The sequence below is a fragment of the Lolium rigidum genome, chromosome 7 (genome assembly GCF_022539505.1).
Source record: "Lolium rigidum isolate FL_2022 chromosome 7, APGP_CSIRO_Lrig_0.1, whole genome shotgun sequence".
Classification (NCBI taxonomy): Eukaryota; Viridiplantae; Streptophyta; class Magnoliopsida; order Poales; family Poaceae; genus Lolium; species Lolium rigidum.
This window is the reverse complement of record NC_061514.1, coordinates 253086717-253103557: the sequence shown is the minus strand read 5'-3', so window position 1 is coordinate 253103557 and position 16841 is coordinate 253086717. Positions and strand designations below refer to the sequence as shown.

Below are 16841 nucleotides of genomic sequence, written 5' to 3'. Positions count from 1 at the left end.
CTCCTGCGTAAACCGAAACCGATGAAGTAAAGAATGTTTACGCGACTCGGAAAACTCGGTACTCTCAAGTTCGGTGTGCCATCCTGTGCGGTCCGGAAGCCGATCTTCAAAAACGTTTTGAGCACCACGATCCACATGAGTTAGTCAATGAGTTGAAAACTATCTTTGAGACTCATGCGGCCATGGAATGCTATGAAGCATCGAAACACTTCTTCGCCTGCATGATGGAAGAAGGCAGCTCCGTTAGTGAGCACATGCTCGCCATGACCGGGCATGCGAAGAAACTCGGTGACTTGGGAATAGTGATTCCTAACAGATCGGGGATTAATCGTGTCCTTCAATCACCGCCACCTAGTTACAAGAACTTTGTGATGAATTACAATATGCAGTAACATGAACAAAGAGTTACCTGAACTCTTCGCCATGCTAAAATCTGCTGAGATTGAGATTAAGAAAGAGCACCAAGTGTTGATGGTCAACAAGATCACCAGTTTCAAGAAACAGGGCAAGTCTAAAGGCAAGAACAAGAAGAGTGGCAAGAAAGCTGCCATGCCTCTTGTGAAACCTAAGACTGGCCCTAAGCCTAATGCTGAGTGCTATTACTGCAAGGAGAAGGGACACTGGAAGCGTATTGCTCCAAGTATTTGGCGGATCTGAAGGGCGGCCTTGTCAAGAAGAAGAAAGAAGGTATATCTGATATACATGTTATAGAATAAACCATATCTCAATCCTAGTTTGTGCATCACTTGGGTGATCACAAGTAAAACCTAAGCCATATATGAGAATTCAAACCATGTGTGGTGAACCACCACTTACCTTTATAATTAAGACCAAACCATGATGAGAGTAGTATCTACTATAGGTATTTCATGGTGTTATTAAAATATGATACTAGTATCAACCTGGAAATAGGATTATAATAATACCTACAAGACTCTAACAAATCAGTATTCACATAAAATCATATGCAAATAACCAGAATTCTCATTTATGAGATCAAGTCCTTAGAAATAATTTAATACATGAAATCATGTCATTAAATCACTTCTTAATAGAAATTCATAAGTAAATATTACTTTGAAATTGTTTCTTGCTAAGTAATACCAAGTAAAATTCTATATATCACTAAGTAAGAAAAATTATCATTTGGAAACAATTTGAATATTTACAAAGATAATATTAAAATTCATGACCATAGGGGTATTTAAATTCAAGTTCCAATTTTAATAACTAAACCAATGTTATAATACCCATATTAACATAATAATACACCACTAAAGTGTTTGAAGAACCTTGGGGCTAATCCTTGTCTAATTCAAACAAGCAACACCTGCAAAATAGAAAAGCATTAAAAATTGAATTCAAAATTAGAAAACAGAAAATAAAAACAAAAAAAGAAAAGAGAGGAGGAATACTTACCTGGACCTTACCAGCCGACGCAGCCCAGCAGCAGCCCATCAGTTGTGCCCAGCAACGCAGCCCACAAGCAGCCTGGCTAGCCCACCATACCCCTACGTCCAAAAATATCCTGGAGAGGGTCGTCCTCATCCTCTCCAGCACGCATGGGAGGACAGCGCGACGCCGTGGCCGTCTTTCCCTCGCCGCTGGTAGCTCCTCCGCGACCGTAGACGTGACGAGGCAGGCCATGGAGCTCTATAAAAGCCCCAGGACGAACCCTGGCTCGCTTTCTTCTCCCTCTGTTCGATTTCCCCAAAATCCCGAAACCCTAGCACGCCCAGACCTCGAACATCGCCGTTGTTCAGAACATCCCCAGACCTTGCCGTGGACACCATCGTGATCAGCGGCCTCGACTTGCTCTGTCTGCTTGAGGAATCGACCTCCATCAAGCCGTAGCGCCGCCGTCGACATCGTCTTCTCCGACGACGGGAGCAGGCAATCCCGGCGAACCAGACCTCCTCTTGCTCCACCGCCAAGCTCTGCGTGCTCCTGGTGAGCTCCTGATCCTCCTGGCATGCCTAGCCCGTCCGATTGCTTCCCGAATCATCGCCGCGCCGTTAACCCGTGAGCACCACCGTGCGGCATCGCCGGCGAGCTTGCTCCGGCGACCAAATAGGGGCGGCGATGGTACCTGCGTGTTCACCTCGGCGCGCTGAGCCTCGCTATATGGGTAGTTTGCCCGCGCGAGCGCCGTATCGCCGGCGATCACCATCACTGGCCGTCGGTGGTGGCCATAGTTGCCACCTCAACGCCACCATGGCAGCTGACTCAGCCAGACCCCACCTGTCACAGACACGGGTGTGTCTAGTGTTTTAGTTTATTTTCATTTACAGAAAATGTCTGAAACTTCAAATAATCATAAAAAATTCATTTTAACTCAGAAAAATATAAATGAGTTATCAAAATGATCCTAAAAATAAAATTTATCCAATAAATATATAAAATGAAATTTTTATTTTTAATGAAAATTCAATTAATTATTACTTGTTATTTAAGCCTCTAATTTGAATTCTAAATTCAATTAAAATTCAATAATTAGTAAAAAAATTCCAAAATTTAATAAAAACCAGTAAATAAATAAAGAAAACATTAAAACTAATTTTCTTTATTTGTTATTTTGTTAAATCATTATTAGAGAGACTTAAACCCTAATTAATAATTACCTTAATTATTAATTCACTAAAAATAATAATATGACAAATTCAATATTATTTTTATTTCAAAACTATTAATAACTTCAATCTTATAATGAAGTTATTAACCTAAATACTATATAGTAATTAGGAAACCCTAGTTCTTTATACATGAAGTAATAGTCCATCATTTTATGTGGATTCCTAAAACCCTAATGCCATTAGGAACCCTAACTCCATTAATTCATATGAACCCTAACTTGATTATAACCTAAACCCTTGGTCAAACAAGTGATCATGTTACTTCATTATTATTCATAGATCCATAGTAGCAACTAAATACTTGTCATATCTTCATAAAATAATAGAGACCTACCACTAATAAAATGGTATCCCATATGTTCATCTTCATTAGACCTAGATGATCAAATAGGGTTAACCAAGAGCAAACCCTAGATCCTATCCTTAGAGATATCAACCTTAGTGGATCATGCTTAACATCACACCATTGTGATGAACCCTAATAGCAACCATGCCCATATTGTGCATCATATTACATACACACAAAACCCTACTAGTGTGAGATACTTATGAACCATCCTATTTAGGAACCAACCATCCTCTACTTAGAGATCCAATAGCTAATCCAAAACAACCTCAACCTTATTTGTAATACTTCTTATTACTTAAGAAGTATATTCTTCAAGAGTTATTCTTTTGAAATAAATAGGGTATAACTCTCAAACCTGCTTCATAAGATCTATAAACCCTAGCCAGCTATCACCAGCAAGATATACCAACCTTATAGCAATCATATACACTTAATTGCTTAAGTAAAACCATACAAGCCCTAGTTACTGTTGAATCCAACTCTGTTATGATCCATCTACTACTTACTCCAGAAACCAATTAGAACCATAGAAAATCATAGAACCCCCCAACCCTAATTATCATACCTGTTCTTCATTAAAGAACATGTTCTTCAAAAGTTATTCTTTTGAAATATATCACAAGTAATCATCAACCTTGCACTATAGTACTTAAAATTGACAACTGCTCTTTACTTATTATACAACTACTATTTCTTGGTATGTATATTTGTTATTATGCACTATACCACTTGTTTATGATTCTAAGACAACAAAACCCTAATAAGAACCATGTTTGTGGAATCACTCTAAAAGTGCAACACACCCTAATGAAATCCTTACAACTCACTAATCCTAAATCATCGGGGTTAGGTCACGCTTAGAACGATTGCATCTCATACTTATGCATTATTGCATCCTTGCCAATCTTTTAAACATTGTCCTTACTGGACGATGATACTATTTCAGAATTTGGAGTTATTGCGTATCGAAGACCTTGACTGCATAATCTTGCAGTCAAGAAAGGCAAGTTCATCGCTTGCTCATGTCATTTGAGTATTTTTACCAAATTACTTGCAAAGTACTATACTTATCACTCTTGCATAAAAAAATCAAAAATACTATTTTCATAACTATGAATATGACTATGTGGTGGGCAATGGAACCATGGTATGTGTTGATATGGTGGAGGTTCCATTGCACGGGTTTATATCCATCTAGGATTAAACAACAAATGTCGTCCAGTGATTCTTGTGCCGTAATACCCGTGTTAACCGTAAGATCTGTAGTGGGACGGACAAGTCAATTGTATTTCCACCTCTTGTACATCAACGGACGCGCTTTACCGTAGACACTTGTAATCCAAGGGTGCATTTGGTGGCTGGGGAAGCCTAAAGTCCCCACGACATTGTCCGTAGAACACTTGTAGCCCGAGGAGCATTTGGTGGTCGGGGAAGCCTAAAGTCCCCACGGTATTGCGGTCTATGAGGGGTTGCATCTACCGGCGAAGGAGTTCATGGTAAGAGCCCGAACCGTTGTCGTGGTCGGGGTCCACCCGTGAGTGGGAATAATGGGACCGACGAGGACCCAGGGTCGGGGCATGCAACAAAGGGTGGGTGTGCGAGGTAGCGGAGGAATATGATTGGCTATGACCTTATACCGGGCCTCACACCAAAGGAAGTGTGGACGAGCCCGCGGCTCGGTTGGCACCAAGGTTAAGATCTCTTATGGGTAAAGCAACACACCTCTGCAGAGTGTAACGAATCGTGACCAGTCACTCCCTGTTCCAGGATATGGAACTGCGAACGCGGCCGGAAAGGAACTCCATGAAGTTCTAGTCAACCGGTGAAGGTTGACGGACATAGTTCTTCTGAATAAAAGCAACCTTTTGAAGAAATGATTATGAAAACCTGCATTGGTATTAGACTTTCTGGTCTAATGCCGTAGCTAGTGCATTAAACACCTCTTTCCTATAATGAACTTGTTGAGTACGCTCGTACTCATCCCACTCTTAAATCCCCTGCTTAGATATGGAGGCATCGAAGGAGGATCTACATTGCAACTCGAAGGCCGAGGAGTCAACAACTACTCAAGAGACAGGACCCTGTCAGAGGAGTCAATTACTACATCCAACAAGGAAAAACCTAGATTAGCAATAGAAAGGAACTAGTTTCCTAAACCTAGCTCCTATTTAGCTAGAATCTATTCATAGCCTCTGCAGCTAGCTAAATACTCTACAAATAGAGTTCGTGTTAGGTTTAGACTACGAGTCGTTCTTCTGGAGTTTATTTTGCAGTTTTACCTCATTGTAAAGTAGGAGGCTATGATGATCTTCTGTAACAGAGTCTGTGTATAATTCTATAGACATGCCTTGGACCCACATATGTTTCTGTTGTACCACTCTGAGCGATATAATACTAGTGGAACGGTGTTTCATTGGTGTTATATCAGACTTGCATACTACACCATGCAGTGGTATGTCGGGTCACCACAGACATGCGTCAAACAAATCTCCGTCTTGGCACGAGAGAAACCCTAGGAGCACCTCCTTTATTCAGGTCGAGCCCCATGCAAGCGAACATCCCTTGCCGCCCCAAGCAAGGTCACCGGAGGGTCACACTACGGCATGGAGCGCGAGGTCTATGGCTCACTATGACCTCCATGTCCACTCCTAGGCAGCGTCATGAGGAAAGGTGTGATACAATGCGCAAGAACCGCTGCCACGTTATAGATCGACGCGAGGGCCAACTCGGCCTGGATCGAGCCCCCTCATGCCGACTGTCGAGGCGCCTCGACGATCACCGCTACCTCTCCCTGGTGCTTCGTGAAGCCTCCGCGCACATCGCCAGACACCGCCGCTCCACTCAAAAGATGCACCGCCGGGTGTGCCTCCAAGCCCTATGTCTTTGACAGACGGGCGCCACCACACCCCCGACGTCGGTGGCCGGGGGAGGGCACGTGTTTGAACTAGTTAGGCTAGGGTTTGGGAGGCCTCCGGAGTGGCCTTGAGCGAGCAACCCGGGGGGCGTGCCAGCTGATCGAATGAATAAACAATGGTTGGACTTTTCTTTCTTTCTATACCCCCAGAGAAATATTGGAATTTGCCAGATCCGGATCTACTTCGTGTAAAAGTAGTAGTAGCTACAAGAGAATTGAGTATTTGAGAAGTATGCACGCTGCTCCAAACACAGAGATTCTAACTGCAGCTCTTAACAAAAACAAAAGAGAAATTTTGTGATCTCAATTTTAAAAGAAAAAACAAAAAATATACAACCCACTTCTCATCTTTATATGCTACTACCTCCATTCCGTAAAATAAGGTGTATAATGTTTTTCAGAAGTCAAACAATATAAAGTTTGACCAAACTGATAAAAAAATATTGAGAACTATGTTGCCGTTATAAAGTTTGACCAAACTTATTGAAAAATATATTTAAAAACTATGATACTATGTATATAATACAATATGAAAATGCATGTCATAATGTATTTAATGACATTGATTTTGCATGGTAGATATTGATAGTTTTTTAAAAAACATAATCACAGTTTACATGTTTGACTAAAAAATACTCCTTATTTTACAGAATGGAGGGAGTGGTTCCTAGCACGAAGTAAGAGAGAAAGATATGGTTTGACTTTGATGTTCATGTGTTTATTAGGATTCTATGTGTTTTTCAATTTTGTATCAACCGTAGGTATACAAAATTCTTGAGTTGGCCAATTCTCTGTTTTGCGCATATATTCCTACAATATTGATGTGTGTTCTTTTTTCTATCTTTTGGTTTTAGAATGCTACAAACCAATGAAACCCTTACTGGTTTTTGATAGAAAATAGTCTCGTGCTAAAAGAGGAAATTCCACGTTTATGTATTAGATCTTACTAGATACATTAATCTGTGTGTGTCCTAGGTTAACAACCATTGAATTAATGTAGGTCAAGTATTTAGTTTTTATGTCTTAATTTAGGCTCACGTTTATGACACACTTACAAGTTGGAACAAATAAAAGCAATGGAATTTTGTTGGATTCCAATCTCGTGAATGGTGTTCTTCGTGCTTCTTGGGGCGAAGGACGGGCTCCCAAAGTTTATATACTCCGTACTAATGTTTTTTTAAAATAATATAGAGAAAATCAAATATTTGTCAAAAAAAATATTGTTTTTAAATGATTCATCTGACACTCTTTAAAAAAATCTCCTATTTTAACTAATTGTATTCCAAATGAATTTTCTTTTCTAGTTTCATGTTTTCAATACAAAAAGAATGTGTGGTGGTACTACAATTACCATGTGTTTTCTTGTTTCTGTGGTCTAACATAGCATAGTGATTCAAACTAGGCTTTAGCAACAACATCTTTCCATGGTAGTCATACATTGGAATCTTGAATCTCTGAAGTCCTAATGCTTAGGGCACCATTGCAATATATAATTTAATAAATAAGGATCAATGGAAATGTACATTTGCGTTGATTTTTTATCCTAGAATGGTGTCAAAAGAATATCACGAGATATGAATTTTGTAAAATATAGATCCAACTAGTAAAGAAATAATGTATCTAGTGCACCTACTCTTTCTTCTTCCCTCCTCTTATAGCCTATCTGCCTATCTTTCTAATTTTGAGCGAATCAAGTAACCTTGAATCACGCATAGATGGATCGATCAGAAACACTTTTGGCATCTTCCTCTTGTCTCCTAGGTGACCAACAACATATGTCAGAAACCCTCAGATCTCCACCGGACAGGGCGCTAGTCTCCTCTCGCTCCACTTGACACTCCAGCGGCAGGAGGGAGGGGGCATCGTACCTCCGAATTGTAGCTAGGGTTAGAGTTTATCTACTGTGGTGTGTCGTTGGGGTGGTGTAAGCAGCGTCTTAGCGAATAAATCTGCCTCAACTCTAATCCCACACCGACAAGGACCTTCATGTTGGCATCTCAGAGTTGATGGCAAAGTGTGCTTGTCGATGGGATCGACTACTAGATCTTCTCGTTGTTCTTCAGATCTAGTGAGACCTGTCTCTCCAAATGTCGCTGGCGTTTGTCGTTATCTAGAACACCGCTCGTGGCTAGAGCGAGTTGGATGCTCTGGAGCAAGGATGTTGGTCCGCATGTTGTAGATTTTTTGTTATTATCCTACTTCATTGACGGGATGCGGTGGATCTTTGTCCAAGGAAGCACGAGAAATCCATCGGTTGACGTGCCACATCGACATATACCCCGCTGCTTGTAGCGGGCCTGGTCATTGACTCACAAAGCCTCATTGAAGATGGTGCTTCTTTGGATCTGTCAATGGTGGAGGGTCAGCGTCTCTTCCAACGTTGAAATTTCAAACAATGTCACTCAGTTGTATGTGTAACACATGTGTTGCTGTAAAAAATGATGAGCCATTGCACATTCATATACAATTTACATATGCATGAATCACGAGATAAATCTAATGGTTTTAGAGTAGATCTAGAACTAACTTAATTCTCGATGAACGTATAACTCGATGTGCAGGTGCATATCCATGTATAATTAATCACAATGCAAATACAATGATCCTAGAGTCAACATAGAACCAACACTCTTTTTGAACGGGAAAAGGCTTGAAGGCCCTAGAAGCTTCATTAAGTGGTGGTACAAGTTACAAAGAGGACCCTACAACATACACAAATAACAACCTTGACCTCAATACATGCAAACAAGACCCTAGAAATAAATTGAAAAAGCAATCCAGTCTGTCATCTTTGCGGAAACTCTAGTGAAATCTTGAAGCACCACCATCGATGACATCGGGGAATACGTCATGTGGGTCGAGGTTAGCATGTTGCACGGCGCACCGAAGATCCTCCCTGATGGCTCACCGTCCTGGAGGAAGAAGCTTTAGCACCGGCGTAAAACACCACAACACGGTGTGGACGTATTTGGTCATAGATCACTCTGGCAAACCGGACCTCTGGATGGAGTCCACAAGAGAGCTTTACGACCGATCTCCAAAGCCCATATCCCGTCGTACCAAGCCACCTTCTACATCTATGGCAGCCAGATTGAGCGAGCATAGCACGTAGGAGAGCTCCAACCTTCGTAGACATCGGGTCACCGAATCTGCTCCCTCCAATTACAAGCGTCACCACGGCCCAAAAATGTCGTTGGTGTGCGTGACAACGTGATCCAGAACAAAGGCATCAAGCCAAAAGGTCATGCATGCCAAACTCTAACCCTACATGGCTACACCCAAACTGCATCTTTGCGGGGAGGGGACTATCACCCGCCTCAATGTCGGCTATCGTCGGAGAAGAGAAGGGGAGGGGCTAGCCGGCCCAAATATGAGGAGAATGAGAGGGGTGTCAAGGGAGACGAGAGCGATGGGACCTAGGACTAACTTAGGGCTCGTTTGATTCATAGGATTTATATATAAATTGTGTAGAATTTGGATCCTATGAAAATTTCCGTACGTAAGTTGTTTAATTCGTAGGAACTATTCCTATAGAAATCTTGTAGTGTAAATTCTATAAAAAAAAAATCATACCTCAGGAAAAATTTCTTTGCTGCAATAATAAAGAACTCATCTTTTCATCGAATTCAACTAGACATAATATCTCAATCCTATGTATTTTGTTCCTATGCTTTTCTAATCCTATAAATTATAGGAGCCCTTAATTCTCAGTTAACCAACAACTAGCAAAAGGGTTTAAACTTTTCTTTTTCAATCTCTGTAATTTTAATTTCCGAACGATTATATTTCAAAATATTTGAAATAGTATTTCTCAGATGACATCAGTAATAGTCTTCCGACCAATCTGAATATTTTCAGCTAGAAAGATTTCCTCCGTTGACTTACAAATGCGGGCCCCCATAAATAAGAACTTAGAAATACTGTTTCAGTTCTTTTACCGCTTGAGACTGATGGTGGCCAAAGAAAGTTACTGTAGCTTCTGAATAATAATTCCGTGGGTTCCCACAAAAATCCAGCAATATATATACGAGGAACCGTGGTGTGACCATCATCTTCCCTCCTACTGCTAGCTCGCACCACCGCCAGGATCTTTGGCCCTCAGCGAAAAGAGCAAAGCGCCGGTCCTTTCCCTCCGGTTCCTCGTTTTGGTAGTATTCCGCCATTCAATTCTCCTCCTCCTCGAGACGCAACCATAACTCGGATACAACAAAAGAGAAGGCAGAAGAGAGGCAGCTGCGTACACGCCGAACGTCACCTCAGGCATGGGGGACGCCACCTCCAACCATCCTGTAAGCACCCTTCCTGCTCAGCTTTCTGTCAGTCAATCGTCTCTTAGTCGCCGCAGGGTGTTCTTGCCCCCGGACAACTGGAAGCAATTTGGATCTTCTGGCAGCAGCGGCGCATGAGATCTCTCTGCTTGAAGAGCTTCGGTTTCGTCGCCGGCAGATACGTTCTCGCAGGAGATTAACACCTGTGTTCTGTTTCAGGTTCTTGCGCCACCAAGTGCCCACGGACAGTCGAGCTTGGACGCCGCGACCGGTGGGTTCATCGCCCTCGACATCGGCGCCCTCTCCTCGCTCGCCGGCAACGGCCCAGAAACAACGGCGACGGCGCCGCCACCTCCGGTCTCGACCCCACGGACACCCGTAAGTCCAGAAGCTCGCCGGCGGTCTCGATTTCTTTAGCTCGCTTTGCTGAGTGCGATAGCGTATCTATCTTAATTGTGCTTGAACGCAACAGCGGGTGGTGAGGTCGCTGTCGAGGAAGGGATCAGACCGGAAGCAGGCCGACGGCGACGCCAACGGCACCACAGGTTAGCCCATCTTGAGCTTGGACCCAAATTCTGTTTTGTTTTCTGCCCTTCCCTCACAAAATCATGACTCAGTTTACCATGGAGAAGGAAAAGAAAATGGGTCGATTCGCATTTGTGAATTGTGATGTCGATGTCTCTGAAAATTTTGCTTCGATCTTATTGGTTTCCGTGGAGCTCGGGCAATTTGACTTTGACACATCGATTAACATTAACTTGTGGCTTAAGTGACCAGTGACACTTGCGTTAAGTTCACATCTCTGACGACGAACGGGAGGGGGTGGCTTGTTCACACTTCACAGCTCTGGCCATGACGTTGTCGGAGAGATGCACATTTGGATCGCAACCGCAGGTGCTGACGTCGATTTGTTGATCCGTTGCTGTGCAGGAAATGGCGCAGGGACGGGCGAGAGGCCCCCACTGTCCCCGCTCTTCGTCCACGTGGCAGCCGCCGACGAGATGCTCAACGGGCTCCGGACGCCCGGTGGCGCCGGCACGCCGGGAGGGAAGTCCCGGCGGCTGGGACGGCGTCCGGCGCCGTGGCTCGATCCACGGAGGGTCGTCTTCCTCTTCGCCACGCTGTAAGAATCTTTCTTTGTTTTTTTTCCCTGGTTATTAATTGTTTACTTGGTAAGATCCGATCACTGAAGAACCAGCTATGCAGCAGCAGAGTGCCAATTAGGCAAACCTGATTTGGTTACTGCTGCTACTCCCGTCCACCTGTTTCACTTGGTCAGAGCTAATATCTGGACAAGCTAGACGATCATGGGTCAGTATCAGTACGCTCTCATCTGCCATTCCTGCTAGCGACTTTTTTTTCCCCCAAAAACCGTAGTACTTGAAGCAATTCATGGACTACACGAACCATTAGGCAGAACAGTTAAGCATTCAGTGAGCAACAGTGGTTTCTCTTGACATCTCCAGGCGACTTAGTAGACAGCACAACATAAGCCTGACCTACCAAATGCAACTAATCAATCCGATGTGATAGGGCTTCTCCAGCTTGAATGGAGCGCGTCATAGGATCATTACTGGCAATAATTTGCAGCCTCTAGGACGGGTTCGTCCCGACCGGTGATGAGTGATGATGATGCTGCGTGCGGAAATGTTGTGCAAGAAGGGCCGTGGTTTTTGTTGGCAAGTCCCCGTTGCAGAAACTAGTTGTCACATTCGCCTTCGCTACAATGATCTAGAGAAAAGATGGCGACTGACGAACAACTGTTGTAGATTTAGTATGGTAGCACCATTCATAGTGCTAGCTAGAGAAGGTTTTGCTCATGTTTCTGTGCCTCTGATACAAGCATTTATTGGATATTTATGCAGGTCCAGTGTGGGAACGTTGATCCTGCTCTACTTCACCCTTTCCATGAGCAAGATGAACGACGCAGGAAGCGGTGCGGAGGGCACTGTCAGCGATGCGCGGTAAAACCTGGACCTTGGAGCGCAGAGAGATTTTTCTTGTTCAGAGGATGGTTTTCAACATATGATCTGTAAAGATCGTGACGGGGACTAATCTTACTTGAGTGTATGGTGGTATCAGATGGCACAGCAGAATACATGACAAATGGCAGAGAGGAGATTAGGCTGGTTGGGGCCTGATAGGGAAGTTTGTGATGCTAGTAGTCCTCTCTTTGTGTTTGGTTTCTTCTGTTCTTTCCCCCCCCCCCCCCCTTTTTTTTTCTCTAATTGCTGGAAAGAATACGTGTCGCTTTGGAGCGATGATACTGGATTTTTTTCCTCCTTGCAGATACTACAAACATAAGCATACCAAAATATACACTGATGTACATGTAATGATTGTCTTTGGCTGGATTATTTCTACAAGAGGTTGTACATGAGTATATATAAACTTAAACAAAAACTAGACTAAACCAATGAACAACCAACAATCTCCGCCTTGTCTGCACAATGACTCGCTTCTTTTATTGAGGGAATGACTCTAATCTAATCAGGGAGTTCCATCTCAGATAGTAGGTTCTAGATTATTCGCTCCACTGCTGCACAATAGCTTTAAAATTCCCTAACCAATACCTTTTGAGCCTCAACAGGAGTGTTAACCATCTCTAGACGATAATCGTAGACTCGAATTGGAGCCACCCTGCAAAAAAATAAACATATTTCTTATTTCCTTAAGTTATTCAGTCCTCATTGACAAAAAAATTCAGGACGTCAGCTAAACATCGTACTTGCAATTCTAAAACATCATGGAGCATATCAAGGACATTTCAGAAGAACAATGTAGGTGGATAAAAGATACAACTGTCCTGAACTTGAAACCTTTTCGTAGGATCCAAAGAAAACATAGAGCTAATTTGTTGATTGAAATGGCACTCGGCCAAATTAGAACTTGATTTTGTATCAAATGGAAACAATTAATCGAATACAACACAGGGAATAGGAGCATTTGTGACTGAAATTACCGGCTTCCGAAGTCATCTTCACTTTCTCTCAAAAGGAAACAGAATATCAAGTACCAAACAATGATTATGTAAAGCAGTCCTACTGTCAGTCCTTGAGCTGCAGCAGCTCACATATGACCAGAACTCCCATCAGCTCAACCAGACTTCCGTGACCACAGGTCTGGTTTAGGGTGTCCCTGGTCTGGCAGCGAAACTACATTTTGGTTGAACCACATCTGACCAGAAATCTATTGTCGACTTTCAACCACATATTTACAAGATAAGATGCATTGCAACCATTAAAAAGATGAAAGTATACTTCTGAAAAACATGGTTTGTCAAATTTGAATATCACTATTTAGGTAAATGAAAACAATAAATAAACAAAAGAAAAAAGATCAAAAGAAAAGAGTAAAATATTGCATGATGTTCTTATTGAAACTACTTTTAGATGACCTCCATATCAAATCGGAGAGTGAACAGATCCTTGTGCAAATAATCCTACTGGTCAAGCCTACGAAAACGGAATCGCTGTGATGTCTCATGCAAACTGTGTTAGAAGAGATGTTAAGGAGGATAAAGGACATTATGGTCCCAATTTAACTATTTTATACTGACAGAGTCTTAGTTCTCTGCAAGAAATATATTAATCTGATTAACGAATTTCAGAAAGCTAGTTCAATTCAACCTACTGATTACCTAATAAACTAAGAATACACCAATAATTATAAAAAAAATAGACAATGAAAAAAGATCATGAATTATACATTTATTTCCTCCTGCACTATACTGTGAACTCTGATCATTTAGATACAGAAGACAGATAGAAGGTGGTATGTTGTCCCACAAAGTAAGAGACTAAGAGCTAATAATAACAGGGCAGCCATGGTACCCTTGACATGGCGCTTATAAGAGCACACATATTTTACAAGGCGCAGTAGAATAGATAGAACATGGTGCTAGTACCGTTTTGATATGCGTGGCATGGAGCACTTCTGCTTCCTGTCATGGTATATCCTAACAATGACAGCAGCTGTTTCCTCTATAGCTTTTCCAGTGACCTCTGCACGCAAAAAAATATGGCTATAATATGACAAACAAGAAAATGGAGTTTCCGTAAATATAATAATGGATTTTTTTTTTTGAGAATGAAATATAATGAAACTGATCTTACGAATGACTGGCCATGTTGGGTGCTGAACAAAAATTTGATTTGCGTGGTCCAGCTCCTGCCTCACATGCTCCATTTCAGCATAATTGCTCTTTTGCCCATTAAATCCCAGAGTGTTTGCTCTTGCCTTTCTGATTGCCTGAAGAACCACAGGGTTTATCGTCAACCCAAATATCTTATCCTGGTCAATCTCAAAGAGGGCCTTTGGAAGATCAATTCCCATCACAATTGGGACATTTGCCACTTTGTAGCCCTTTTGTGCTAGATAAATAGACAATGGTGTCTTTCCGGTACGTGAAACACCAACAAGTACGATGTGTGCACGGGCAAGGTTCTGTGGCTGAGCACCATCATCTTGTTTGATGGTGAAATCAATCGCTTCAATTCGTCGGAAGTAATCCTCAGAAAGTTGACCCTTTCGGCTAGCAGAGCTTCGTGGAATCCCAGATGGAGCAACGCCAATATGAGAAGCTATGGCTTCAATCGTAGGACGAAGAACATCGGTGGATGGAACACCCCATAGATCACAAGCCTTCTTGGTTGCCTCGGCCATCGAAGGATCAGCAAGGGTATATAGAAGCAATGCTCCTTCTTTTGCTGCTTGCTTTACTATTTTAATAAGGTTGTCCATGTCATCAACCTAAAGAAAATGGCAAAATGTAAGGGATGCTGATTAGTTCCGACAAGTGAGGTGCATTTAATTTTAGTTCTTAGCACATGATTGTGCTGAGCTTGGTCAATAGTATATGTACCACTTGACAACTGATCGATTATAGTCAATAATATGATTCAAGCAAACAGATAAAATAAAATCTAATTGCGCTGCCCTTGTCTGAATATCTGAACTAGCTGGTTCGTGAAGCAGTGTATACCAAGTTACCAACTTGCATCAAGAAAACAGATAGATGCGGATGAATCAACTGTGCAGTTCTCAATTTATAGGAAAACACTCAGCCTTATTCAACTGCATGATCCACGCGGACGTGCATGTAGTGAGTTTGTTTTACTTAACTAAAGGTTCAAGTGATCCTCTGCATAATTTATCTGTTCCATCTCAGAAGACATTTTCCTTTATTAGAACACATGCAATGTTTGTTTCCAACTACAAGCATATTTCGAGTCATTAACATCTTTGGGGGAGTTGAATCGATATTGTAGCTTTATTCGCACGTACTACATAATAGTGTGATCGCAGTAAAAACATAATAGTGTGATGTTAGCCCATGTATTACACCAACATTCAACTTCAAAGGTAAAAAAATGGTGAAGACGATGGCTAAATACCTGAATTATTGCAAAGCAAAGCCATAGGCTTTACAGTAATCTTTCCTACTCCCTCCGTTCCATGAACTAAAACCGCGACAAGAATTATGGAACGGAGGGAGTACTTACTAGCTAGATACCCATGTGTTTCTACACAAGTTATTGTTTATTGCTTGAGTCTTTCAAAGGCTTGTGCTGTCATAGTCCTTAATTTTGTGCAATTAAAAATATCTCAAAATATACATCTCTAGAATCAACTAATCAAAAGACGTGATACATCTGACTATACAGAATATATGATAATTGCAAAAATTATATTCTTGGCAACTTGATAGGAGTTTTAAGAGTTATTATTTATAAGATAGAGTTTTCAGTTGTTGGACGTCCATTCACTCCCTTGGGCCGTCCCTATCGCAGGGGAATATTGGTAGTAGCAATTTCCTATGTAGCCAACTAGCTTGGCTCCATGTACCTCCTATAAACTGAAGCAATGGAAGTATAGAACTAGGAAGAAAGAAACGATGGCACACAGAAGGCCCACCCAGCTCATAAACATGGAGACGTGGGGTAGATGGCCAGCTAGCTTTTCTAAGGACCTAATTTCCTTGGTGCTTTTTTCTCATATGAACAAGCAATGCCTGCATGATTCCATTAATTTTTTCCCTTCCCAGAGCCCCATTAGTTACCAAACAAGAAACTTTCCTATTGGAGCCCAAGAATGCTGCTTATGAATAGCAATTGTCTTAGAGTCACTGTGATAAAACTTTTGTCGCTACGACTACATCAAATTTGAAAAAACTATATTGTGTAATCTACATCATGCCACAAGAAAGATAGATTTGCGTCGTCAATCCTCATCCACCGACTCCAAATCCAAATATGTCGTGGTCTCTGCAAACAACCTGCAGTTCCGCCCTAGACGGGGCTTGGACGAGGTGGGGCGACACCCAGTGCCACGGAGCACAACAAGATTTGTTTGACATGTTGGGACGATCTAATTTGTTGATCTGTAGCTAAGCAGCGTATTTAACTAGGACCAGAAAGTAAAGTTGCAGGGTTGCCCTTGTAAGCCAGCAGATTTCATCTCTAAGCTTAAACTTAACTGGTTATAGGCATGTTTATATTTGTTTGTGTTGTTTACCTGTCGCACTCTACTTCTTTCTTACCCTGTAACATGAATTAACTACTGCACATTCTCAAATTTCCGTTATTTAGATAAGCTTAAACTTAACTGGTTATAGGCAATATTGGTAGTATAGAACTAGCTTGGCTCCATGTACCTCCTTTAAACTGAAGCAATAG

General features: G+C 41.9%; 2 protein-coding genes across 3 annotated transcripts in view; one reads left to right on the top strand and one right to left on the bottom strand.

The window, feature by feature from the left end:
• The first annotated feature begins 9858 nt into the window (after window positions 1–9858).
• On the top strand, window positions 9859–12456 carry LOC124674157. The gene is made up of 5 exons (XM_047210197.1): window positions 9859–10185; window positions 10384–10542; window positions 10637–10709; window positions 11095–11287; window positions 12030–12456. Exons 1-5 carry the CDS (start codon window positions 10159–10161, stop codon window positions 12130–12132), a joined length of 555 nt encoding a protein of 184 aa, XP_047066153.1. The 5' UTR covers window positions 9859–10158; the 3' UTR covers window positions 12133–12456.
• A 15-nt stretch (window positions 12457–12471) lies between these two features.
• LOC124674155 (probable pyruvate, phosphate dikinase regulatory protein, chloroplastic) overlaps window positions 12472–16841 on the bottom strand; it is a 16276-nt gene continuing 11906 nt past the window's right edge. The window contains exons 2-4 of one of the 2 annotated variants that reach the window (XM_047210193.1): window positions 14280–14916; window positions 14072–14168; window positions 12472–12804 (exon numbers count right to left, since the gene is read on the bottom strand). In XM_047210193.1, coding sequence (XP_047066149.1) covers window positions 12717–12804; window positions 14072–14168; window positions 14280–14916 — 822 coding nt within the window. In that variant the 3' untranslated portion in view covers window positions 12472–12716. Of the gene's footprint in view, window positions 12805–13857; window positions 14169–14279; window positions 14917–16841 lie in introns of those variants that run through there. The other variant, XM_047210195.1, reaches the window with a different exon arrangement.

What these genes read in the sequence shown, in the direction of transcription:
- LOC124674157 (XM_047210197.1), top strand. Translation starts at nt 10,159, where the DNA reads ATGGGGGACGCCACCTCCAACCATCCT. An exon ending in ACGCCACCTCCAACCATCCT is followed by an intron (nt 10,186 to 10,383) that starts GTAAGCACCCTT and finishes GTTCTGTTTCAG; the next exon opens with GTTCTTGCGCCACCAAGTGC. An exon ending in GTCTTCCTCTTCGCCACGCT is followed by an intron (nt 11,288 to 12,029) that starts GTAAGAATCTTT and finishes ATATTTATGCAG; the next exon opens with GTCCAGTGTGGGAACGTTGA.